We start from the raw sequence: 25,406 nt of genomic DNA, 5'->3' as shown, positions 1-25,406 counted from the left end.
TCCCAGGGACAAGTAGCCTGTGCGGTGTATGTCAGTGTCCTGCACTTTTGCACTTATGATCAACTGAAGCTCTCAGGAACTGTTCTGCTCTGGTATGCCATGCAGAGCATTCAACATCATTTGTTGATGTCCCGAAGCAGTTACTGTTTCAGAAATGAGTCTCCATGTACATATGTGTACATATAAATTGTGTTTTGCATGCGTAGTCCTCCCGTATCTCTAAGCCCTGCCTCAGTGGTTTGCCATAAGCCTATTGGGTCCTTATATGAGACGAGGTGATGGGCTTAAATAACACTGGTGGGGGCTGTTCTCAGAGCAAGAGTATTAGTGGTTCTAAAAGCACTAATAGCATCAGAGCCAACTTGGTTATGGGGATGTGTTGCTTTGACCAGAGAGAGAGAGAAAGCAAGGGATAAAGGAGGGAGGGAGAGAGAGAGAGAGAGAGAGAGAGAGAGAGAGAGAGAGAGAGAGAGAGAGAGAGAGATAAGCCAGGAGCAAGATCTTCAATCCGTACTGCTCCTTTAGAGTCAGTAGATTCTGCTTTTAGCCACACGAACAGTACATGCACTTCTAGTGGTTCCTAGACATGTTCAGCAAGTTGAAGGGCCTCCTTGCTGGCCCACAGGTGCCAGAAGCTGGGGCCCCCAAAGCGGCCCCTGATCCCGACCCCGCTCCAGCCCCAGCTCCTGCTGCCTCTCCAGCTGCAGCTCCAGCAAAGGTAAGATAGATATACATATTTATGTATTTTTTTTAATCAGTTTAAGGTAGAAAAAACAGTGTATCGTTAGTGCGTAAATTGCACAGAAAATAAAAAGACAAGAAAATCATGTTGCTCTAATTGTTTTAGTTGTTTTCGTTCATATCTAGTGCATCAACGGGTACTTGATTCCTCTATGATGATTATCCCAAACTTCCATTAGGTGTTATGCAATATGTGCCAGTAATGGTACTGAAAGCAAAAAACCACAAACCATGCATTCACACAAAACAAATATAGCAAGTAGTAAGTAGTCAGTTGGTGTATGCCATTATGCAGACGCTGGTGAAATAATATTGCAAATAACATGCAATATGGTGAGTTCATAGCAATCACAGCAGTGGGTGTCATCCATTGCCATTCCTCATTCCTCTTGCCAAAAATTATTTAAATATGATTATTTCATTTCCTACCCACACCTCATTGAAATTACTTATTACCCAAAAGGCACATTCAAATTCATTTCATTTTGATTAGAGCTTATTATAAAAGTCTCTATCAGGCAAGGAAGTGTTTTGTCGCATGCTAAATCCACTATTCTTTGAAAATGGTCTCTAAATTAAAATGTCTCTCTAATGGCTGTGGTTTGACTAATGAGGCCAACTATTTGACTTTGAGGAAAATGTTGCTTTGTCGCGTAGGAGGAGAAGCCAGCTGATAAGGAGGATGAGGCAAAGAAAGAGGACAGACAGCCGGGTAAGTCATCATTTATTTGAGAGACAAAACTGCCTATTTGGAAACTGGATTTATGCCGCTTTTTGGGTTGTTTTGTGTCAGACGGGTTCTGAATGATGTGTCCCATCCACTTCACTGCCCTATGCCACTCTTGCACAAGTGAGGACTGCAGCGACAAGTCCGGGAAATGTGCTATAACCTTCCTAAATCTTTTTCCGTGTCCTTAGTTATGAGAACTTTCAATGCAAAGGAGAATTCATTGTACCATGACAAAAAGTCATCATAAAAAAGCCACGGCCGGATTGCTCCTCTTGCAAAATACTAAGAATGACTTGATTTAAAATTGATTTAAAAGTCTATGTACTGGCAGTGGCAGTCATCAGTATGCAACAGTGGAGAAAGAAACCCAGCCATGCAGGGAACCACTGGATGAAAAACACTCTGACAACTTGTTCACACTGTGAACAACTTGGGCGGTGTTTCGCTTTTTTTCTAACGTATTGTGGGCCGTGTGAGAGGCACTGAATGCATCTGTATGATGGTCTTGTGCAGCTACAAAATTTTAGAATACAGGCTATCTATTCATAAAAATCCTGTATTTTTTCCTGTTTTGATTTTGTCTTTTGCAAGTCCTCATTGTTCATCAGTTAACATAGTGTAAGCACTTCTTAGCACACTATGGAATATTATGCACAAATGCTTAATTTGTAGGTAACTAATAACAAAGGTCCTTCAGAGCCCACCACTGTCTGTAATCAGACTAGCAACCACTGAGACGTTTATTCCTGCAGCCTCTCTCAAAAAAAAAAAATATATATATATATATATATATATATCTGTGGACAACTGAGAGGCTTTAAATGGCTGCAAGCAATGTCTTTGTCATTGTCATTTTGTTCATGAAACAAAATAAGCTCTGTCAGGAATCGGAGAAGTGCAGAAATCTGTTGACTGATGACTATATAAAATTCAGCTGTGCCCAACTTTAGCTTAGTTTCTCTGGTGGTCCAGTTTATCAAGTTGCTAGCTGTGTAGATGCACAGAGGGAAGATACAGATCAGCCCAAATAAAACTGTGATATTGAAGAGGGTTAATGAAGGTGTAGTCTACGTGTTTGCCTGTCTCATATTAACTGAGGGTCTAGCACAACAGGCTGATCATGAAACCATATCCAGTGAGTCACCAATGCAGCTGAGCGTATGGCTACAGGCCAGAGACAGGCCCAGCTCAACTCTCAATCAACTCTTTTCCATGGTAGGATTTTCAGCTCAATGGACTATATCCAAGGAACATTATGAATTCATGGGGCTTAATCGACATTCTGAGTCTGTTTTATGACTTAGCCTATGTTCAGTGCTTTACAATTCATGCGTTTTTATTTCAACATATTCCAACACAGTTTCTTGAAAGAAATGTCCAATTTTTTAACCAAAAGTATCATTCAATACAGTTTTCCACCAACAAGCAATGGATTCCAGTTTGTGCACCTAATTATGAACCATTCAGAGCATTTCAACCAAAAAATAAATTGGTTTGGAACCCAAAAAGTCAGTTTTTTTTTTTTTTTTTTTTTTTTTTTTTACCTGAAGTGTGAACAGCAGTGTGACAGCATCTGTAGGCCTATTATATTTTGCTTCTGTTGTGCATTGCTCAATGCCCTCCATTGATGACGCATCCTTGATTGAAATAGTTTTGCTCAAAACTGGTGGAAACGTTCTCTAGATAGCACCAAAGTGTCAAGAATGTTGAAGGGAACTGGTTCAAAAACCAGAGCTAATTTGGTGGAAAATGGGTGCCACATAGCAGCATAACTTTAAAACTCTGAATAACTGCACAATGTTTCAACTAACTTGTTTTAATGATGTTGTTTGAATTGTAACTTTCTTAGAAACAACCCCAGCTCCGGCACCGGCCCCAGCTCCAGCCCCAGCTCCGGCTCCTGCTGCAGCTCCAGCTCCAGCTCCCGCTCCGGCCCCTGCTGCAGCTCCTGCCAACCCTGATCCAGCTGGACCTGAGGGGTAAGAACCCACTATACAACCTTTTGTGCAAAGATAACCATCAAGCGTCATCATTTGTGTCACACTCACAGTGACACCAGTGAAGACTAATCAACAGCAAATGTGTTTTTTCCACTTTAACTTAAGGGAAAGCGTAGTAAACACATAACAGTAACTAAAGAAATATAGTGCTATTTAGATACATTGATCCCAAGAGAATGTGCCCTCCTTCCAAATGTCTCCATACAGTAGCTCTCCAAAAACTATGCCTGCCAAGGCAGTGACACCCCAAACCAGTATCAAATTAATCACCCAATGGACACTAATTAATCAGATTCCCTGGTGAGAGGACAAAGAGAGAGGCAGAGAGAGCACTCAGAGATGAGCACTGCATGTGAGATCTTTATCCCTCGCCACAGCAACATGCAGATTAGCAGATGGATGACCTGAAAGTGGATTAAAAGCTTTTCAGCTTTTTAGATATAAGAAGCTCACTGTGGCTGCTTATGGTGGAACAATACAACAAGTGAAGGCGACAAGTAAAGGCAGATGCGTTTGATCTCCTCAGTTGTAAACACATGTCATATTACATTCTAACAATGGAGGCATGTTGGACATGTTCCATCAACTAGATAATGAAGAGTTGTGGTAAGAGCTAGAGGCGCTGTTACAGGTGTCACCCACCAACTAGAGTGATGTGGCATAAATAGCCTGTGAGTATCAAGAGTTCAAAGATGAGGCTAAATATACAGAACTCTACAGGTTTAGACTGATATACTCTTGGCAGAGGGAAGACTTTATCCTGAACTGAATCTAATGAGACTTTTTGACTGGTTTCAACCCATACATACATATTTATTCATATTTTTATTATTACTTTCAGGCAGGCATTTTAGTGTTGCATGATCAGAATGTTGTTTCAAAGGCTGTTTCACCCTGCCAAGCATAAAATTCTAGGGGGATACACCAAATACTTCAATTTGTTGTGAGATTTTGTGCATGAAAAAAAAAAATCAAATAGATTCTACATCTGTACAAAATATTGGCTAAATCCAGCTTCACATCAGCTGAAACTACATGTACTCCATTATTCCTCTAAGATGCAGCATTGGCACTTATTTAGTCACATATTCTGACTAAAACTGTATTTCTCTTGAATCAAAAAAAATTCTGCCACTCGTGTTTGAATTTCCAAGTGTCCATATCTTTGAAACCAATGCAGATCACTCAATGGCATTTTCTTCAAACAAGAATTGCTCTGGAAATAAGTCTAAGCTCACCTCCCAGCTCCCAGCTCTTTTTCAACTCAGATTTTAAGCCTCAGTACTAGTTTAAAAGACTTTTTAAGATAGACAAATGGGCATTTATGTTTGAATGGCAATTTATTTCCAATGACTTGTACTGGATGGGTCCTTCCTGGTTCCTCCTCTGACTTAGATGCATTGTTCAGTTTTGTCCACAAGAGGGAGACATAAGAATATAGATATGTCTATTGCTAAGATGTCTGTTGCAGCTGGCTCACTTTAGCCTTTCCACTTTTTGTCCTCAGTATAAATGTGTCAACTTGACATTGAAATTGAAATTACTATGATAAGTTATAACTGATAATCAGCTGATTCAGACTCACCGTATGGATGATTGATATCAGAGTTCTGCAAGAGGCTAACTTGGTTCACTCTTGGCCTTCATTGGCACAGGGTAGCCTATCTCAGGAGCAGGTGGCCTACAACAATTTTGTGTATCCTATATAAGCACCACAGCAGAAACTGATGAATTTACCACTGATGAGCGAAAGTCTGGGAAAGACAGTGAATTTCAATTGAACCAACTGAGTGACTCAGTCCGTTCCTCAGAATAAAATTGATCATGGGGTAATGTTGTTAAAACATTGTCATTTGCTTCTTCATTGTGTCTCTACCTGTGTTGTAAGCACTTATTTAGTTATTTAGTGCATTGCACTTCCCAGATATTACTTATCAGTGTGCTCAGTACCGTGATGTCTTCTTTCTTCGATTTTTATTTATTAGTTTGTGTGCTAATGACATTTGGCTTCCTGTAAGTAGCACTCTTTGAGCCAAAAAAAAAAAAAAAAAAAAAAAAAAAACTAGCCACACCACACATCATTCTAAACACAAGTGCTTAGTGATTAGAACGGCAAAGTCTTTCATACAGTAAACTGGCCATTGTTGCATCAATTGGCAAAAAGAAAAATACATGTTTATTTATATGAAAATGTGTACTACTTTCAGTAAATGTTCAATAAAATGAAATACCAGCAGTTCTACGTGATTGGCATTTTGTGTTTTGTGGTCCACCCCTACTGGCATGCTTGTATTACATCTGAGGTGATTGTGTGACTAATTGTGCTGATGGTATATTCCTTTTGTAGGGCAGAGGCAGCCCCCCCTCCACCTCCACCCATCGTGGTTAACAAGTACTCAGATGAGCAGCTCAGAGCCATAATCCAGCGGATGAGACAGAGAACAACTCTCTACAAGGAGAAAGTCGTCGATCAGCACGCCTCATCCCCTGAGATCACCCCTCCTGTCAGTGAGTATGCATACACACAGAATCATTAGTTTAGCCACAAGTCTTAGCCTCACTTCATGTGTGTGAATATGATCTGGGAATCATAAGTTATTCTGGGCATCCAGGAAAATCTTAATAATTCATTGCTGAGTTCTACTTTTATGATAGCAATCATTTTGTAGCATTCTTTTCAAATGCTGGGTATTTCATTTTGAAATGAAACATTTCAGCTAGCTGGACTGTCCTCAGGCACTTTTTCTGTCTTAATATTGCCCATTTAGCACCAGTACTTCGCAAAGATGACTACACCAAAGTAATAGAGGAGAGGAAAAGGCAAGCAGAGGAGGAGCGGATAAGGAAGGAGGAGGAGGAGAAGAAGAAGAAGGAGGAGCAGGAGAGGAAAAAGAAGGAAGACGAGCAGAAGAAGAAGGAGGCAGAGCAGAAGAAGAAGGAGGAGGAGGAGAAGAAGAAAGCAGAGGAGAAAGATGAGAAGAAGGAGGAGAAGAAGGGGGTGGAGTTGAAGGCCAAGTTTCTTGAAGCGACCTGGTCTTGTGTGGATGCTGTGCTGAAGCCGGTGGAGGACAGGATGGACTCTGTGATGGGGACCACCATCGACCCTTTCACAGGTACAAACTGAAACAGGTGTGAGGGCAGATTTTGCTGCCACACCACACTGCATGATTTCTCTCATAAGACATCTATGAGGAAAACGACCATGGAGGACTTCCAGGTCATGTGACTCACATGTAATTGTGAATCTCAGTACAGCTGTGGGCAAGACAGGCACAAAGGCACTTCTGATCAGGAAATTCATGGTAGTTTTTCCCACTTGCAGAAACAACCTTGTTATGACCGCCGCAAATTCCCTGTCACTCAACCATAAATCTCACCTCACCCATCTCACCCAGAATTGTATTGCAATTCTGAGGATTGATTAATACTCATAATTAATTAGGCTTATTCAGCCTTTGGCAACCATATTGGCGGTCCTCAGCAACATTTGATGGCATTTTTATACATACAACTTGCTCATCTCAAAGAGTTTCATGGACTGGAAGCTGATGATTTCACACTGACAAATTTGATTTTTAGGTATCTTGTTTGCTAGCTCATCATCTGCTCTGTCCTTTTGTTTAAGACATATTTGATTTTTGGTTCCAGCTGGAAACCAACTTTTTGGGTTCTGAACCAATTAATTCTTGGTCGAAATGCTCCAAATGGTTCAAAATTAGATGCACAAACCGGAATGGAACACATCCCATGTTGGTGGGAAAGGGTATTCAGTGATATTATTGTTTGAAACTGTGTTACAATATGTTGCCATAAAAAAATATGAATCATAAAACACTTGCAACTCAGCTCTACAGTAGGAAACAGGGCAAGACACCTTTGTTTTATTCACTTTTGGCATTTCTACCACACTTTTGATCTAGTAGAAGCCAAGAATGTAGTAGGAGCCAAGGTGGCAAGCCAGCATTGAGCTAACACTGAGCCAACATTACTTGGCAATATCAAAACAACAGTGGTCCAACGCTGGCATGGTGTTGGTGATGGAAGAGACTTTGTGGCTGCCTTTGGGCCAACATAAGCATAACATTGTCAAGTCTGGCTAATTTTATGCAACCTTGCCAATGTTAGGCCAACACTGGTCTGACACTGGAATTGTTATTGAGCAACTACAAACACCAGCAAGTAGAAGTTGTTGCTTGTTAACATTAGTCATTAGTTGCCTCATTAACATTAATCTGTTGCTTTGCTGCTGCCTTAAACAAATGGCTTAGGTTAAACGAGCTGACAAAGTGTGGCGTTTTGAAGACTAGAATTCAAAGGGCAAGCTCTACAGACATTTTACTGTGTCAAATAATCTAAATGACTAATAATCACTTTTATTACTGAACAGATCTACACACATTGCAACAACATCCTTTTTCAGGTAGCCTGTCTCTCATTTTGTTGCCTGGTTGTTGTGTGTTCAGACATCAAATTTTACACAATATGTTTACTCAAAACCAACTCATACAAACACCTCCGTGAACATGAACATGAACATATTTGCCATAAACAGGAAGAATCTCCGTCATAACAGCAGTGGATGATACTGACTGGTCGATATCCAGGGGTTTTAATGAAAGGCTAGTGTTTTCCTAATGTACAGTATCAGGCAACCAATATACCAGCTGTCCAGCACAGTAAATCTTTCCTTCTCTTCCTCCTCTCCTACCCAATCCCGCCGCCTCCAGACCGCCGCTACATTGCCTGGCTGAGTTTGGTGACGCTGGCCTTCAACTACAACACGTGGTTCATGACAGCCCGCCTGTGTTTTCCCTACCACACAGCCAGCGCCATCCCTTACTGGTTCATGATGGACATGCTGGCTGACCTCATCTACCTTGTAGACAGCATCATCTTCCAGCCACGCAAGCAGTTTGTCAAGGGAGGTGACGTCATAGTAAGTCACTTGAGCGGTCATGATCTGGGTGGCAAATTAGCTCTTTCATGTATCTGCCACAGTGTCTGCTGGATGCCCAAATTTTACCAGCCTCTCAGATTTTTTAACAATCAACTTTTTTCTAAATCAAATGAATTTGATTATTCCAGTTTTTATAGATTTTTCCCCCCTCATGACAAATGAATTTAAATGCCCCTTCTCTGACACATAAATTCAGCAAAGCGAATAGTACTGTCCTCTCGTTATTTCACCACATTTCATTGAATAAGCTTTCTTTTCTTAGGAATATCTACTTTGTTTTTATTGTTTATTGTATTTGTTAACCCACCATCATTTCTGGTGGACTAAACAGATCCACACCCCACTGCAAATATTTTATTTGCATTTGGTAGGTGGAGAGTGTTAATTTGCCACTGTTGCTGAAAATGAACACTATATGAACATTATATTGTCACAACACCAAATGTTAAAAGGAAATCAACAACAAAATGAATGAAAAGTAGGCCTGTGTATGATATGAAAGTATACCAAAAGAAAAGATATATCCAGATTACAAACAAATAAGATATAACAAATTAGAAGTAGTGCATCTTAATGTCATACAGGTGAAGCTTCATCTTGTCATTTCCTTCCTTTCAGAAAGATAGAGTACTGACAAAGAAGAACTACAGAGATTCAGAGAGATTTAAGGTATCGTGTCTGGGATTTTTGAAACTTGATTTTATATGCACAAGCCACTCCTTTTGTAACTTAAAGGTGCACTGTGAAAAATTAAGGGTTGATTAAGATAGAGGCCATTACACTCAAGTGACAAAAAATATGGAATAAGCATGTAATTTATCAGCAAATCAGTCTGATGATAAGAACCATCAACTTTCATGCTTATTCTATGTTTTTTGTCAGCTGAGTCTTATGGCTCTTCATGTCAAAGCCATATTACATTAGAGTACATTAGAGCTTGCCTCAGTGACCCCAGGCTTCTCAAACAACTGTCTCTCCTCAACAGATAGACTTGATGTCCCTCATACCGTTCGACTTACTGTACTTCCAGTTTGGATTCAAATCCATTTTCAGGGCCAATCGTTTGCTGAAGGTAAATTCACATAATCATCATCAAACTGTGTCCTCAATCTATATGATCACCTCAAAAGACACAAAAAGCAGCTTGACAAAGTGTTGTTGACAAGCCAGCTGTTGACTCAGCTGAGTTTTTGATTGTTCCTCTTCAGGCAGACACATTCTTTGAGTTCAGCGATCGTTTGGAGAGCATCATGGCCAAGGCTTACATCTGGAGGTAAGTTACATAAAATGGCTTGCTGTTGTATTCACCAGCCATCATTGTGTCATATTTGTTGTCGGCTACTGAACTGAACAGAAACAGAAAATAGCAAGAGAGAATCAAATGGATAAACAGAGAAATGCTAACAGCGTTACTCATCTGCTAGAGTGATTCGCACCATTGGATATCTCCTCTTCATGCTTCACCTCAACGCCTGCATCTACTACGTGGCTTCAGACTACCAGGGCATTGGCCAGACCAAATGGGTGTACTCTGGCCTGGGGAGTGCGTAAGTAACGTTTCATGTTCCATTTTTGAAACTAACTAGAAGTGATATTAAGTAGGCTGAGGTGATTAGCATTGTCCAAGTATGAACCTAAACCTTTTAATAATCAAAAGTTGGGACTGGATTTATTCTGTATGGACATAACTTTTGAAAACAAAAACAAAAAATGACATCTTCATTATTTGTCAAGCCCATCAGAAATCAACAGCTCATAAACTTCAGCTATCTGGCCAAATTTGCTCAGTTCCCATGCAAACAAAAACCATCACATTAGGTTTTATGTTAGAGTTATAGTAACTTTAGGTGATAGACCTAGGGACCAAACATTATTTAGAATGAGGGGTCACTGGCGAATTTTAGAGTGCTCTGAAATAAAAAGCTATGACCCTCCCTCTGACAAAACTATATTTTTCCTTGACCCTTCCCAAATAATTTGGAAAAAAAAAAAAAAAAAACGATTGCCTTTATTCTGTTTCCCCTGGAGAGTGTCCTCTGTCCTGTCAAGTTCATAACTACAGTTAATAAATCAGTAATAAATAACTACAGTTTTCCTGCTTAAATGTCACATGATATTGTAAATGTATGACAGTCCCCCTCAGATTAAAAACACTGCACCCTCCTTCAGACTTAAATTAAAAGAGCATGACCGTCCCTTGTTTTCCTCCAGTTTACCCCTCCCATAAATAAATTAAAAAAAAAAAAATTCAAAAGTAAGTACAAGTAAGGACTGGATTTTGAATTCTGCAGTGAATTTAAGTTGGATCATAATAAATTACAATAGAAAAAAAAATGTATTCGTAGAAGCATATTCCACATAGAAGTGTTTAGCCTGGCCAGATAAAGTATGGGATCTTTTTCTTTTTTTTTCTCCAGATGCCATTATTTTTAAACATTAAATATAGTTGTAAAAGTGTTATAGAGTATTTGAAATATGTGTAACATTGCAGAAAAAGTTTTCTATTCACCCTTTTCAAGTTTAAGACTTTCAGAAAATTTACACAGATTATCCATACCAAACTGAGCATGGTTGTATTTTTCATCTTTACTGCTGCCATAGTTACCTCAGCTGCTTCTTCTATGCGGAGAAGTCCCTGCTGATGATCGCCGAGTTGCCATTTCCAGAAACCATGTTCGGACAGATCTTTCAGATGACAAACTACCTTTTCGGGGCGTTATTTTTGTCCACCATTCTTGGCCAGGTAGTTTTAGTTAACTTACTTACTTCTTTTTTTGTCATTTTTGTTTTATATTTATAATTTACTTTATTTTTTCTTGTCTTTTTTAAAATTTCTTTTAAAAAAGACAGTCTTTCTTTTTCAAATTGCTTTGAGGTTTTGTTCAGACATTTACAGGATGGCACCTGTTATTCCCTCAGGCAGGGTGTTATATAACCACCCTGGTGCATCTGCTGGGCTTTCAGCAGGATAACCCAAAAAGGTTGGGATAGATTTGCACAAAACTTGGTGGGAAAGTTGATCATTGGTCAGTGAAGAAATGTTTTTGGGTCGATTGGATTGAACAGGGTTTAGCACAAACAGGGCTATAGGTTGCAAATGCTTCCACATAATTTAATGAAACCCAGCAAGGAGGTTGGACAAGGTGGCACTTACCACCTTTCCACTCTTACTGGCCAAAAGGGGCGTGTTCTTTGACAACAGTCTTGCAGAGAGGGAGCATGTCTCAGCACAAATAGGCCCATAACTTCCAGCTCTGACCTTGGTGGAGGTCTGCACTCTGAGTGCCTTCTTGTTTTCTTCATGTGAATTCTTTTTTCTTTGTTTCTCTTAACAATGGACATAACAAATTGCAAAAATTTCTATTGATCCCTATTTCCATAAAGCAAGACTTGGAAATAAAGTCAGAAACCAAGCACAAACACACAGACACACACACTCCTCTGTCCATGCACAAACTTACCGGCCGGAACACCTGAGTACACCTCTGCCCCGCTAATGCCCCAACCCTCTCCACAGGTACCTGCGTTGTTACTACTTTGCTGTCCGCAGTCTGATCAACATCGGGGGTCTTAATGAACCCCACACCGTCTTTGAGATTGCCTTTCAGATGACAAACTTTTTCACGGGCGTCTTTGTGTTCTCCAGTTTGATTGGACAGGTAACACAGAGACACGTCCTGTAAGATGAACCTTTACCCCTCGTCTGCCATTCAGAGGTCCCGTAGTATAACCCAAGGCCCTGTGATCCCACGTTCATCTGAAACCTGATAGAAATGAACATCTCCAAGTTAGCATGTCATCCCCCTTTTGCTGCCTGTCTCATTGATGTAGTGAGCGAGCAATAGAGGAATGGAACTTCTTTCCATCTAGAAATGATACCATCCACTGTTTGTCATCATACCATCCTAGTTTTTGTACCACCACATCATCACATCATTTAGAAATTCATGGTATTTATGGATCCCCTGTGAAGCCTTGATTGTGTAAAACTTAATGTTGTAACATCAACATAATTTTACTGCATTAATTCAGAGACATTACTGTCCAGTTGAAATCAAAGAGAAGGTCATCAGCCTCTTCTGGCTTCTCCTCTTATCCATTTGTTCAAGGCAACAATGGTATAGGTCTACTGATGTTTAAAAATGCTACATTTGCCTCCTTTAAGGGAGTTAAATATTACTCATTTAGTAAAATAATAGCTGACATTTTAGTTATTGTCAAGATAATGGTTACACCTTTGTATGATTATCATGGGGTTGAATCATCTCCATTGTAAAAAATGAGGAGTTAAATAGCTGTTGCTTTTCATATGTCAGACTGTTTGCCTAACCTTCGCTGGTCTTTAGTGTGTATGAGATAGAGAGAGAAAGCAAGAAAGACCGGTGTAGTCATTTAGAGTTTTGCAATTTTAAGTCTTGCTCTTTTTAAAACCAGTTGCTGACGAAAGCTATTTGCTTCTGTCAAAGAGCCACAAAGGGCTGAGGAGCTACTGTACTGTGTTATATTTGAATCAAAGGCTTACATTAATTTAATGAGTTAAAAAGTATTTGACAATACAATTACCTGAGGACATAGGGCAGCCCGGAGCTGGGTAGCCTGTAGCCTAGTGAGTGCACTCTTCTAGTTTGTGTTTGTGTTCTCACCTTACTCTCCCCACAGATGAGAGATGTCATTGGTGCAGCCACAGCAGGCCAGACCTACTTCCGATCCAACATGGACAACACTGTGGCCTACATGGTGACCAACCGCATCCCCCCTCTAGTGCAGAACAGGGTCCGCACCTGGTACACTTACACATGGGACGCTCAAGGCATGCTAGGTTAGTATGGACAAACACGGTTACCACCGTTTCAAGGACCATACTAGTGATTTTGAATGTTTGGTTGATTTTGCAATAGAGAGACCATTTTACGCCACCCAGTGCTGCTGCTTTTAGGAAAACTAATGTGGACAACTTTATTACAGTGATGGAGTGCTGATGTGGGGAAAGTTTGAAGTCTCTGAAAGTTCATTGTCATATCACTGTGAAATGAATGGAAACCAATGGTAGGAAAAATGATATCAAAGTTCTAAATCATGATTGCTTGCTTTGGGTAAAGAAAAGCACAAATGTGAAGTATATACATTTTGTAGCTATTATGCTAAATATGCCCATGCCACACCCCTGGTATGACATGGGCCTGGCATCATTTAAGGCATGGGACATGAAGTTCTGCTGTTTTACAAGATGGGAGACGCTTTGGAAAGACTGTTCCTTTCTTTCACAGTGGTCTTTCTGCTTTGCAAATTGGGAACTTGTTCATCAGAGTCTCCAAAAAGCCTGAAAACATGAAACTACGTGCTCAGCAGCACTCTGCCACCTTCCAGACAAATAGCTAACCTGTAAGCAAATAGTTAACCTGGTTATCCTGCAAAGTGTCTATGGACCCACATCTTTGCAGGCAGGTGTCAGTAATTCACAATACTGCTGCCTCTGGGTTTTGCATTTTCACAGAATACACCCCTTCCTTCTGACTTCAGACTTTTTGGACACCTTGTGACCCCAGTATTTAAACTTTTCCTCATGGTGGTGTTATCTTGATGCTTCCAGATGAGTCCGAGCTGCTGGATAAGATGCCTCTGGTGATGAGAACAGCAATAGCTGTGGATATCAACCTGGCTACCTTCCAAAAGATTGATCTTTTCAAGGTGACAAGTGCAGACACATCCACATCCACATGCAGAAAAAACACTGGTTACAAACACTGAGCAGGCATATCACAGACACAGACAAACAGGACTGCATAATGACTTGGTCTTTTTTCCACAGGGCTGCGACCAGCAGATGTTGGTAGACATGTTGTTGAGGCTGAAGTCTATCATCTACCTGCCTGGAGACTTTGTAGTGAAGAAAGTGAGTGTATATTATTATTATCATTATCCGTAGTAGTAACAGTAGTAGTAGTAGTAGTAGTTAGGGTTAGGGTTAGGGTTAGCAATTCAGTTTTGGTGGAAACACTGAATAGCTGTAATTCTGGGTTTTTTTCCCCAATGAAATTCAACAAACCTAAAGATCTTGAGAACTGACACAAAATATAAGCAATCAGCAGCTTCAATCCTGAAATATTTAGTCATTATCTGCCTTCAAATCCTATTTTAGTCAAACTTTTGTAAATGTATTTGTTGACTTGAAAGAAGATGGTCTCAATCATACTGGCCCAACAATTTTCAAAATAAGGTTCAGATATGAACTGGATATGCAGGCCTTTAGGCCATCCAGTTTGAGGAAACATGGTGATCCCTGCTGTCCCACCAGCTCTGCCTCCGTATCAAATTTGCTTTCACATCTCTGCAGGGTGATATTGGAAAAGAGATGTACATCATCAAAAGTGGAGCGGTGCAGGTGGTGGGAGGACCTGACAACAGCATTGTGTTTGTCACACTGAAGGCCGGTTGTGTGTTTGGAGAAATCAGGTAAGAGTTTATCTGTGTGACAAAGTCCATGCTTTGTTATTGTTAGACCTGATACACTGTTTATGAATGTAATATGTTTAATCAGAGTAAGCATAACTCACCTATCAATCTAGTAGTGCCATGCTAAATATGTCTATCTACAAACACACACACACACACACACACACACACACACACACAGAGTCCTTTGAAATTTAACCTTTTGAAAACCTGTACAAATTCACTTGATTTCTTTCAAAAAGATAGGAAGAAAGGTGATTCAAACATTAGTAAAACATTAACAAACAAACTGTAGAAAAGAAAAGACAGTGTATTTTTAAAAAAGCTAGAAAAAAAACAAAAAAGAAAACTGCAAAAAAGTTTTTTTAATGACAAGACTATATAAACTATGTAATTGTTAAATTTATATATTTATAGATTTAAACATCAGATCAGTGATACTGAATCAATGTCAGATTTCATGTGATCTCGTTCCCAAGCACTTAATATTTGACCAACCTGATCTCACAGAAATCCGTGAAATGAGCACAACCTCTTAACAACGCATTGCGTGCTCCTGGCACATAACCTGTTATAATTATGTGTGGCCACCACAGAAACAGCGTCCACTGAAAGTCAATTAGGATCCGTGTCGTATGGCCACCACGCAAACGCTGTCCACTGAAAGTCAATTTCATGTGGGTGGTAGTTCATAGATCCCGGAAGTGCAAATTTAATCAAAATAAAATAATAAAATAAAAAATAAAAAAATCGCCAGTTTTCTAGACTAGGCCTACCATATTGACCCGCATAAAAGACGACCCTGATTTTAAGATGACCCCTCTTTTTCAAGACCATTTTTTGGAAAATAGGCTACTTTTTATATGGACAAAATCTTGTTTGAATAAAAAAGCCACCGACCTGCATCAGGCGGGTCGGCCGCGGCACCGGCTGGTACCGCGCCCACCCGGTCAGGTCTGCGGGATCTGACAGGTGAGCGGTCAGTGCCGCGGTCGGCCCGCCTGGTGCCATGGCCGGTAGGAGTAGTATCTAACATGGAAGGGCGCAAGCCAGTAATTTCGCCTAGGGCGGCACATAGGCAGAACCGCCACTGTATAGTTTATAATGTCATCATTTTCATATTTTTCTAGTCCACAAAAATCACATTTTAAGCCATTTTGAAATCAATGAACGAAATTTTATTTTAATCTGAAAAACACCGGCGTTACCAAGGCAACGCGCTTCATGCTACCTGGTGACTCCCGGCTTCTCGGCTTCAAAGACGTCACGCCGTGGGTGGTGGTTCATAGATCCCGGAAGTGCAAATTTAATCGGTATTCTGAAAAAAAGGTCTGATTATTAGCCATAACGTTGTAACCACCCAAGGCAGACTTACCACGAGCTATGAGGATGTGTAACGATGGCATGTGTCCACAAGTCCCGTATAATATCAACTTTATTTTAAGAAAACACGTTTTATTTGCGATATCATATCACGGAGAAGCACTACATTACCCATAATCCTAGTGTTTATCAGCGACGTGTCTGAATTGACAGCTTTCATCAATAAAGTCAATAAAATCTAATAAAGTGCATGAAAGCTGATAATGTGCTGATATGTTACGCCATTGAACACAACCCTTTCAGTCAGCGAAACAGAGCGGGTGGAAAAACCGTCGGAACACGTCAAAAATAGCACTAAAGATTTATATAGTCTATATATATATTTTTTTTTTCATAACACATCTTTATTCGTGGTATAAACATAGGCTACATGTTACGGTTATGCTTTTGCTGTTGAAAAACTACCGTATGTATGGTTTTTAAACCTAAATTCACAATGTTTATCCTAACCCGGAAGAGGGGTACCAGAACTACAATTCGTGCAGAGTTGCAACACACAGAGCTTTCCTGCGCCATAGCTTTTGTAGTTCTAACATGTTATGTCTATTATATGAAGTGGTGATCACTAATTTTGCAATCTTAATCAAAGTTTTTGGGTGTGGGAAGAACGCCTGAATGGTCAGATTTTAATTTTTTTTTTCTTAAGATAGTGAAATCATGTTTTTTCCATGTTTTGACACTAGTCGGTGGCGCCCCCTATTGGTTTGCCATCGGACATGATAGTAGAGGTCAAGAGCTTTCCAAAAATGTTGACCCCATGTCTCTACCATATTTTGTTGCTGCACTGTAAGCCTTTAAAAGTGTCTCAGGTGGCCATATTAAGTTAATGGGAAAATCTGAAATATGAAACACTGAGTATTTTATGGGGAAAAAAAGCTTTGAAATGGTCCAAATTGAAAAGTATGACTGTGTATATGACTAACATCAATATTCTAAATAAATTTGGCCATTACATACCCCCTTAAAGAAGTTTGACTGATTTTATCAAGCTTGGCCCTAAAAGAGGTCTGCAGATGTACACCTGAGACAGCCTTGGCTTGGAGCACGATGAAAATCAAACTTTGTCACAGAACAACAATGAAGACATCGTTTGAAAGGTCTTGACCTATGGAGTAACATATCTCAGTGTGAGACCAGTGGGCAGTTCCTGCTCCCCACAAGTGCCCTTTGAACCTTGCACCTGAGACACTTTTAAAGGCTTACAGTGCAGCAACAAAATATGGTAGAGACATGGGGTCAACATTTTTGGAAAGCTCTTGACCTCTACTATCATGTCCGATGGCAAACCAATAGGGGGCGCCACCGACTAGTGTCAAAACATGGAAAAAACATGATTTCACTATCTTAAGAAAAAAAAAATTAAAATCTGACCATTCAGGCGTTCTTCCCACACCCAAAAACTTTGATAAAGATTGCAAAATTAGTGATCACCACTTCATATAATAGACATAACATGTTAGAACTACAAAAGCTATGGCGCAGGAAAGCTCTGTGTGTTGCAACTCTGCACGAATTGTAGTTCTGGTACCCCTCTTCCGGGTTAGGATAAACATTGTGAATTTAGGTTTAAAAACCATACATACGGTAGTTTTTCAACAGCAAAAGCATAACCGTAACATGTAGCCTATGTTTATACCACGAATAAAGATGTGTTATGAAAAAAAATATATATATATAGACTATATAAATCTTTAGTGCTATTTTTGACGTGTTCCGACGGTTTTTCCACCCGCTCTGTTTCGCTGACTGAAAGGGTTGTGTTCAATGGCGTAACATATCAGCACATTATCAGCTTTCATGCACTTTATTAGATTTTATTGACTTTATTGATGAAAGCTGTCAATTCAGACACGTCGCTGATAAACACTAGGATTATGGGTAATGTAGTGCTTCTCCGTGATATGATATCGCAAATAAAACGTGTTTTCTTAAAATAAAGTTGATATTATACGGGACTTGTGGACACATGCCATCGTTACACATCCTCATAGCTCGTGGTAAGTCTGCCTTGGGTGGTTACAACGTTATGGCTAATAATCAGACCTTTTTTTCAGAATACCGATTAAATTTGCACTTCCGGGATCTATGAACCACCACCCACGGCGTGACGTCTTTGAAGCCGAGAAGCCGGGAGTCACCAGGTAGCATGAAGCGCGTTGCCTTGGTAACGCCGGTGTTTTTCAGATTAAAATAAAATTTCGTTCATTGATTTCAAAATGGCTTAAAATGTGATTTTTGTGGACTAGAAAAATATGAAAATGATGACATTATAAACTATACAGTGGCGGTTCTGCCTATGTGCCGCCCTAGGCGAAATTACTGGCTTGCGCCCTTCCATGTTAGATACTACTCCTACCGGCCATGGCACCAGGCGGGCCGACCGCGGCACTGACCGCTCACCTGTCAGATCCCGCAGACCTGACCGGGTGGGCGCGGTACCAGCCGGTGCCGCGGCCGACCCGCCTGATGCAGGTCGGTGGCTTTTTTATTCAAACAAGATTTTGTCCATATAAAAGTAGCCTATTTTCCAAAAAATGGTCTTGAAAAAGAGGGGTCATCTTAAAATCAGGGTCGTCTTTTATGCGGGTCAATATGGTAGGCCTAGTCTAGAAAACTGGCGATTTTTTTATTTTTTATTTTATTATTTTATTTTGATTAAATTTGCACTTCCGGGATCTATGAACTACCACCCACATGAAATTGACTTTCAGTGGACAGCGTTTGCGTGGTGGCCATACGACACGGATCCTAATTGACTTTCAGTGGACGCTGTTTCTGTGGTGGCCACACATAATTATAACAGGTTATGTGCCAGGAGCACGCAATGCGTTGTTAAGAGGTTGTGCTCATTTCACGGATTTCTGTGAGATCAGGTTGTATTTGACACAAACCAAAATATCCAATGATTATACAGTCCCTATAGAGCAAAATCACTTCAAATGGGAGTCTGTGGCTTACTGAAAGTCAAGTTGGGCGTTCAGCAGATGAAAAAAGTTTGAAAAACCCTGGTTTAGACCTCCCATCAGCTGTTTTACCTTTTCATGATTCCTGGCTCTCAAATGACACGATGATCATTTGTTTGCCCACTGTGGCTGTCAGACGGTCTGCATCAGCTTTTCTACACTGACTACGTTCATTCAACCTACAGGGCGAGCATTAGGAGTTAAGCTACTTATCGTTAGTTTACACTGCTTACATAATGCCGTGGTTTGTTGTTCGCCAGACTTTTCATTCCCCATTAACAGTTCAGAAGTCGCTCTCCTCATCTGAACTAATTCCTCTTACAGGAGAGGGTAATCACCGTTCAAACATTGTCTTTGGTTCCCATCATTCTATGCATTCCATATTCAATTTGCGTGTGCAGCCAACATATGTTTGTGCATGCTCTGTCTTTACATAAGCACAGGGAGCTTTGAATTTGCACAACAAATATAACACTAAAGGTAACTGATTCAAATTCCCTGACAAAGATCACCATGTGTGGGGTCTTTTATTCATTGCAACATTTCTTCTCAGTCTGCTGCAGTCGTCCAAAGATGGAGGCAACAGAAGAACAGCTAACGTCAAAGCTTATGGCTTTGCTAACCTCTTTGTCCTGGAGAAGAAAGACCTGTTTGACATCCTGGTCCACTACCCCGAGTCTCAGAAGGTGCTGGCCAGGAAGGGCAGGTGAGTCAGGCAGTCGAGGCTGAAGAAAATAAAAGGCTTTCAAGTGGGCTCAGTGGCCATGCTAGAGGTCCTCAGCTCTTGGTAACAACATCTGAGAACAGTTTTTAAACCTTTTGCTGTTGTATCTAAAAGACATGCTTAATTTTATTCTGTTTTGTTTGGAGACTGATCATTTCTTCATCGATGCATGCTGTAACTTTTGTGAATATATAATGTCAGTGTGATAGCTATCCAAGGGCATAGTAGTCCAACCTAAACACCACTCATTGCCTCAATTCATCAGCAGGATTGAAAGAAAACTTTTAAATTTAAATGAAAAAAAGTGGGCAGGTATTAAAGAGTGAGGAGAATTATCGGTTAATGTGAAGTTGAACCTCTGATCTGAAAAGCAGATGGTGACTAACTTGCTGTCTTAACAGACGTTAAAAAGGGTTTCCAGTTCCATCAACAAGGACAAGCGCTCCATGTTGTAATGCTTTAGAGATGAAGAAGGGCTTGTGCTTGTGACCAAAGCCGCTCACAACATGACCCTGAGTAATACTGAACTGTACTTCTAACAATGCTGATGGATGAACAATTAAAGTTACTTTGAAGCAGAAACAATGATAGGGAGATATTTAATCTTTCTTATAATACTGAGTGGGACATCCCCCTCTATTCACCGCAACCCTACAACTAAGTAGCCTTAAGATCCAATGCAACTAACCATTACTGTCTTAACAAATTTGATTTGCATAATAGCTCATGCTATGTGGCTAGTTGGTAGGGGCTAGTCACATTGCTAAGTTAGCTTTCAGGCTGGTTGACTAGCTAATAAGCTTGTTCAGGTTAATTGAGATACGTTTAATGTCTAATGGGAGTCATTCCTATGTTTCCAGTGCCCTGTGTTCCCCAGTTCTACACATGGTCTCCCAGGGTCCCATGTTCTCAAGAGCTTATGTTCCCCACATTTACATGGCACAAAATGGGAACATGAAAAGGGTCCTGTGCTCCTCAGTTCCATATAGTGCATAATGGGAACCTGGAAAAGACATTCCACAACTCTGTATTCAGGGGGTTAGGGTTGACCTTAGGAACATAGGACCCTGGGAACATAGATATGCTCCCATAAAGCCTGTCTATTTAGTGTAAGGTTTGGGCTAAAAACAGGAAATTTTAATACAGAAGATTAAATTTGGAGATCAAGATACTTTATCAGGCCATTCACTCTCAGCTAAAATATTACTATATGTCTCATGCTATACAGTACCTACTTGTAATATTTTAGCTCTCTCTGTTTTGTCACAAAATTTAGAAACTGTTTACACAAAACTATGTCTCCTCGTCATCTTTGGGATAAGTGTCACTGCACTGTCTCTCGGACGTGTTTGATAAATTATGGGAGCTTACCTGACTTCTGTGTATGTGTATGTGTGTGTCTCTAAAGGCAACTAATGAAGGCCAAAGGGCCAGCAGCAGCCAAAGCTGAGCAGGAGAAGAAGAAAGGACTCGCTCTGTTCGGACCTAAACCTCCGACACCCAAGCTACTACGTGCCGTTGGTGGAAATATTAACCGAACAATCATTGATAAACTCAAGGTAGGATTGCATTTTTTTAAAAGTGCCCTCATTTTGTCATCATTTTGTCATAGTAAAGTAAAATCACTTGTGGTGCTGAATGTTTTGAAACGCAACACACACTGTTTCTCATTTTTCCCAGAGTGCCGGTGGCCAGTGAGGATTCCCATCTACTTCTTTTGATTTTTTTATAACTCCTTTTTGGGAGTGAATGTACAGTTTTTGTTTTTGTTTTGTTTTTTTCAACTTCTTGCTGTTACTACTCATTTCTACTGAGTGGACATTTTCTGTTATTTTGCATTGAGCACATCAGGACACTGAACATCATGTAAGTTGAAAACAGGAAAATATTCTGAACTGAACACTTTCCAGTGGCTGTCTTCAGTGTTATGGCAGCTCTTGTGTTGTCATATGTAGCAAATCCTGATCATCTGCTAGCTGCAAATATTTAGAATTATTTGCCAGCACTTTTTGACTTTGGCATGACACAAACCCATACTTTTCAAAATATTATTGAGACCTGCAATATTTGAAGCAAGGCAGAGGATCAGCTTCTGTGGACTGTTCCTTGTTGATTTTGTTTATTTGATTTTGTCTTATGTTGATTATATTTGTTAACTGACCATATATTTTTTGTTGTACTTTTTCAGTTTGCCAATACACAGTAGTTGTAATAACAGTGCCTATCAAAGGATATCATCCAGCATCATAGCAGTGATGACAGTATAGCTGACACTCCTAAGTAATATTTGATATCTGCTGTCTGCTTTGATGTATAACAGTCTGGTACGACTTGAATAAATAGCACCTTCATTTGATTACAGTTTACCTATGTCTTATGATTATGTCTTCCATGTTAGTGTTTTTGCCTATTTTTTTTCTTTTCTGTTTGTCAGTGGTTCATTGCGGAGGACACGTAGTGGTGCTGAGTAATCCCCTTGGCCAAACACAGACACTGTGAGGGTTACATAAGTACATGGTCACTCTATTTATGACTTCTTCAGCCAGATGGAACACAGTCCCAGCACTGACTCTGTAATACAGTTATGACCATGTAATTCATATGTTATCCATAGTGAATCATATTGAAACTTGTGTTTAATTCTGTATGTCAGTTTTATAAGTAAAGCTGTTTAGCATTTGTTTTCATTCATTACAACAAGCAAGTACAAGTGTATTTCAAGTTAAAGTTTGAGTTTATTTAGAGCCCCAAATTATTGTTTACAGTCTGAAAGGGATTTCCAGGCCCCACAACAACACAATGGAACAGTAGAAGCTAGAACTCCCGCCTAAACATTTATATGGAGAATAAGAAGGGGCCTAAAACTGACCCTGAGGAACACCACAGTTAAGCTCAAAATATTCAGGAGTCTTTTTATTTTAAGAGACACAGTGCTCTCTGAGAAAAATGGATTAAACCAGAGGAGCAGAATCAGTTTCCAGTTGCTATTATTTTGAAAGTATACCCCCCATTACCGAATCCCCCAACACATGTCTACTGGGTCTAACTGATCCTGTTATGTGAAATCACTTATAATAATAGGTAATAGGTAATGATGCCTTTTGCGAGGTCTTAAGCTCTGTCGAAAGTATTCAAATACTGCATATGTAAATTTTTGCCAAAGTAGCAACTTTGATTTTGGAGGGAGGAGATCTTTTTTTTCACCTTTTTATTATTTAGATATTTTCAAATTAATTAATTAATTTATTTATTTATTTATTCATGTTTTCTTTGACTTTTATTTTTTTTCTATTCTTATTAATTCATCTGTTTCATTAGTTACTTACTTATATTTTTATATTTTCATAGAATATACATATTTTTACATGAGAATCTGTGCTGGGAACTGGTAGTTCAAAATAAAAGCAATACACAGGATATCTGTGCTCCAAACTAACAAGGCAATTTACTTGATCATTTGGATTATGCCATTGATTTTGCACATGCTAAAGTTTTTTGCACCTACAGTCAAGGCCTGTGTCACTCAAGGACAGCTGACTTGCCCGACAGTGGCAGCTGACCTGCTCACCCGCAGCAAAAGGGAGTGCCCACAGGGATTTAATGGGAGTAGGGAATTAATTGTTGCCGTCTGCTGTTTTGGCTGTGAGAAGAGGACAAAAACAATCTGAAGGTTCCTTTCAGGATCTAAAAGCTGAGGTAGAAGGGAATAGAAGACGAAGTGGATGGGCAGACCTATTTGCTATAGCCAACACAGCACCCTGCCATGTTCAGCAAGTTGAAAGGTTTGCTGGGTGCGCCTACTCCCCCAGCTACTGCCCAAGCTAAAGCCTCTGTTACTGCACCACCCACTGCCTCAGCTCCACCAGTCAAGGTAAGACCTGGATGCTTTCTTTTTTAAAAGATTATTTTGGCAATTCTGCTTTATTTGATAGTGACAGTAGAGAGAGACAGGAAAGGCAGGAGAAAAATAGGGGATGACATGCAGCAAGGGTCCAGGTTGTATTGGAACCCAGGCCGCTGTGGTAAGGACTTTGCATTGATATGTGGTACGTGCTCTACTAGATGAGCTAGTAAGAGTCCCTAAGACCAGGTTGTCTGAAAACACTTTGTATCTACTTGTTTTTTTTATGTCAGCAGAATCAGCTACCATCTCACTTCCAAATGCCTTCTAATATTTTAGATACTCTTGCCATTTTTCAGCTTTTAGCTATTGAAAAATCCTGATACCCTTTTGAACATCTTATAATAGCCACAACTAAACTAACTACTTACACCCATTCAACACCTTGGCTGTTTATACCATGACAAACCTGCTAATCTGGTAATGCAGAATACTGAGCATTAGCCCAACACTTTTCAAATGTCTGTCTTTTAAAGGTGCACTGTGTAAAGCTGCCCGGTGTTTATTAAAGTGAAGACCCTCCCCACTCAACTGATTGAGCATGTAATTTTATGGTTATCACTGTAGGAACGACACACTGATAAAATTACATATTTATTTCACATTTTTGTCAGTTTCTTTTAAAGGGTCCTCACTTTATTGCTTAGTACACCTTCAAACCAAGCATCATCCACAAAAATTCAGGTTTTGTCTTTGCTGTATGCATATCACAATGTGTTTAATATAGTCTTTTATTGTCAAGGTAAGCCATGACAGGTGACTCAGATCAGAGAAAGCCTCTGAAGCAGCTTGGCACTGATGTGAAGAAGAGCAATTGTTTTGTATCAGCATGGAGGCTGAGCCTTGGATAATCCTTGGATGCCTTTCCAAAGTGAGGCGCTTGGTACTGCACTTAGATTTGATGTGCAAAGCCTGGGTATGGATGTTGTGCATTCAAATTGGACCTACGCTCTCTGCATCCACAGTTTCTGGCCAAGAAGTCACAATAGTCCAACAAAGTGGTTTCAGAAACCAAATTAGAATAGGTTCTCTCATATCTGGACCCACTTTAATTCAGTTCTGTTGTGGGGTTCTGCTGGAAATGATGAGCCTAGTAGACTGTTCATTCAGGTGCACCCAGCTGGATGACAGTTAGCATACTCATATGGTAAGTGATGATAGAGCACTAGCATTTTCTTAAAGTGTAAAAAATGTATTTAAGCAACAAGTCTTGGCAACATCAACTATGCTGGAGTAGTGATTTATTTTTTAAAAGACAGTATATGAATCCAAATCCCATATAATAGAAACCATTATAACTAACCAACTATTCCCATGTAGAGAAGTTACACAAAGTGGGGATAGTCCTCTTGTTTTGAAGACATAGTCCTACCTCTATGTGGAAGAAAAGAATGAAAGTGTTTTGAAGACAAAAGTCCTGGCTGGAGTGAGCAGCTAACGATAGTAACCCAAAGGTGTTGCTTTGTCTCAGCTGAGCATTTGGTTTCGTCTTGTTGTGTGGACAGTTGTCATATGTTGTCATTACTGTACACTTACAGGAAGAAGAACCTCCTG

The 25,406-nt window shown here is 39.9% G+C and overlaps 1 protein-coding gene across 1 annotated transcript; it reads left to right on the top strand.

The window, feature by feature from the left end:
- Positions 1–586: 586 nt before the first annotated feature.
- LOC115379256 (cyclic nucleotide-gated cation channel beta-3-like) lies at positions 587–22,409 on the top strand. The gene is made up of 18 exons (XM_030079982.1): positions 587–718; positions 1,399–1,453; positions 3,321–3,450; positions 5,819–5,979; positions 6,240–6,584; positions 8,199–8,407; positions 9,047–9,097; positions 9,414–9,500; positions 9,637–9,701; positions 9,853–9,975; positions 11,030–11,171; positions 13,088–13,247; positions 14,019–14,116; positions 14,238–14,321; positions 14,763–14,881; positions 19,781–19,933; positions 21,360–21,510; positions 22,386–22,409. Exons 1-18 carry the CDS (start codon positions 587–589, stop codon positions 22,407–22,409), a joined length of 2,289 nt encoding a protein of 762 aa, XP_029935842.1.
- Positions 22,410–25,406: the final 2,997 nt, after the last annotated feature.

Source organism: Myripristis murdjan, chromosome 20 (assembly GCF_902150065.1).
Source record: "Myripristis murdjan chromosome 20, fMyrMur1.1, whole genome shotgun sequence".
NCBI lineage: Eukaryota > Metazoa > Chordata > Actinopteri > Holocentriformes > Holocentridae > Myripristis > Myripristis murdjan.
The sequence above is the reverse complement of the archived record's forward strand: the minus strand, read 5'-3'. Positions and strand labels throughout refer to the sequence as shown.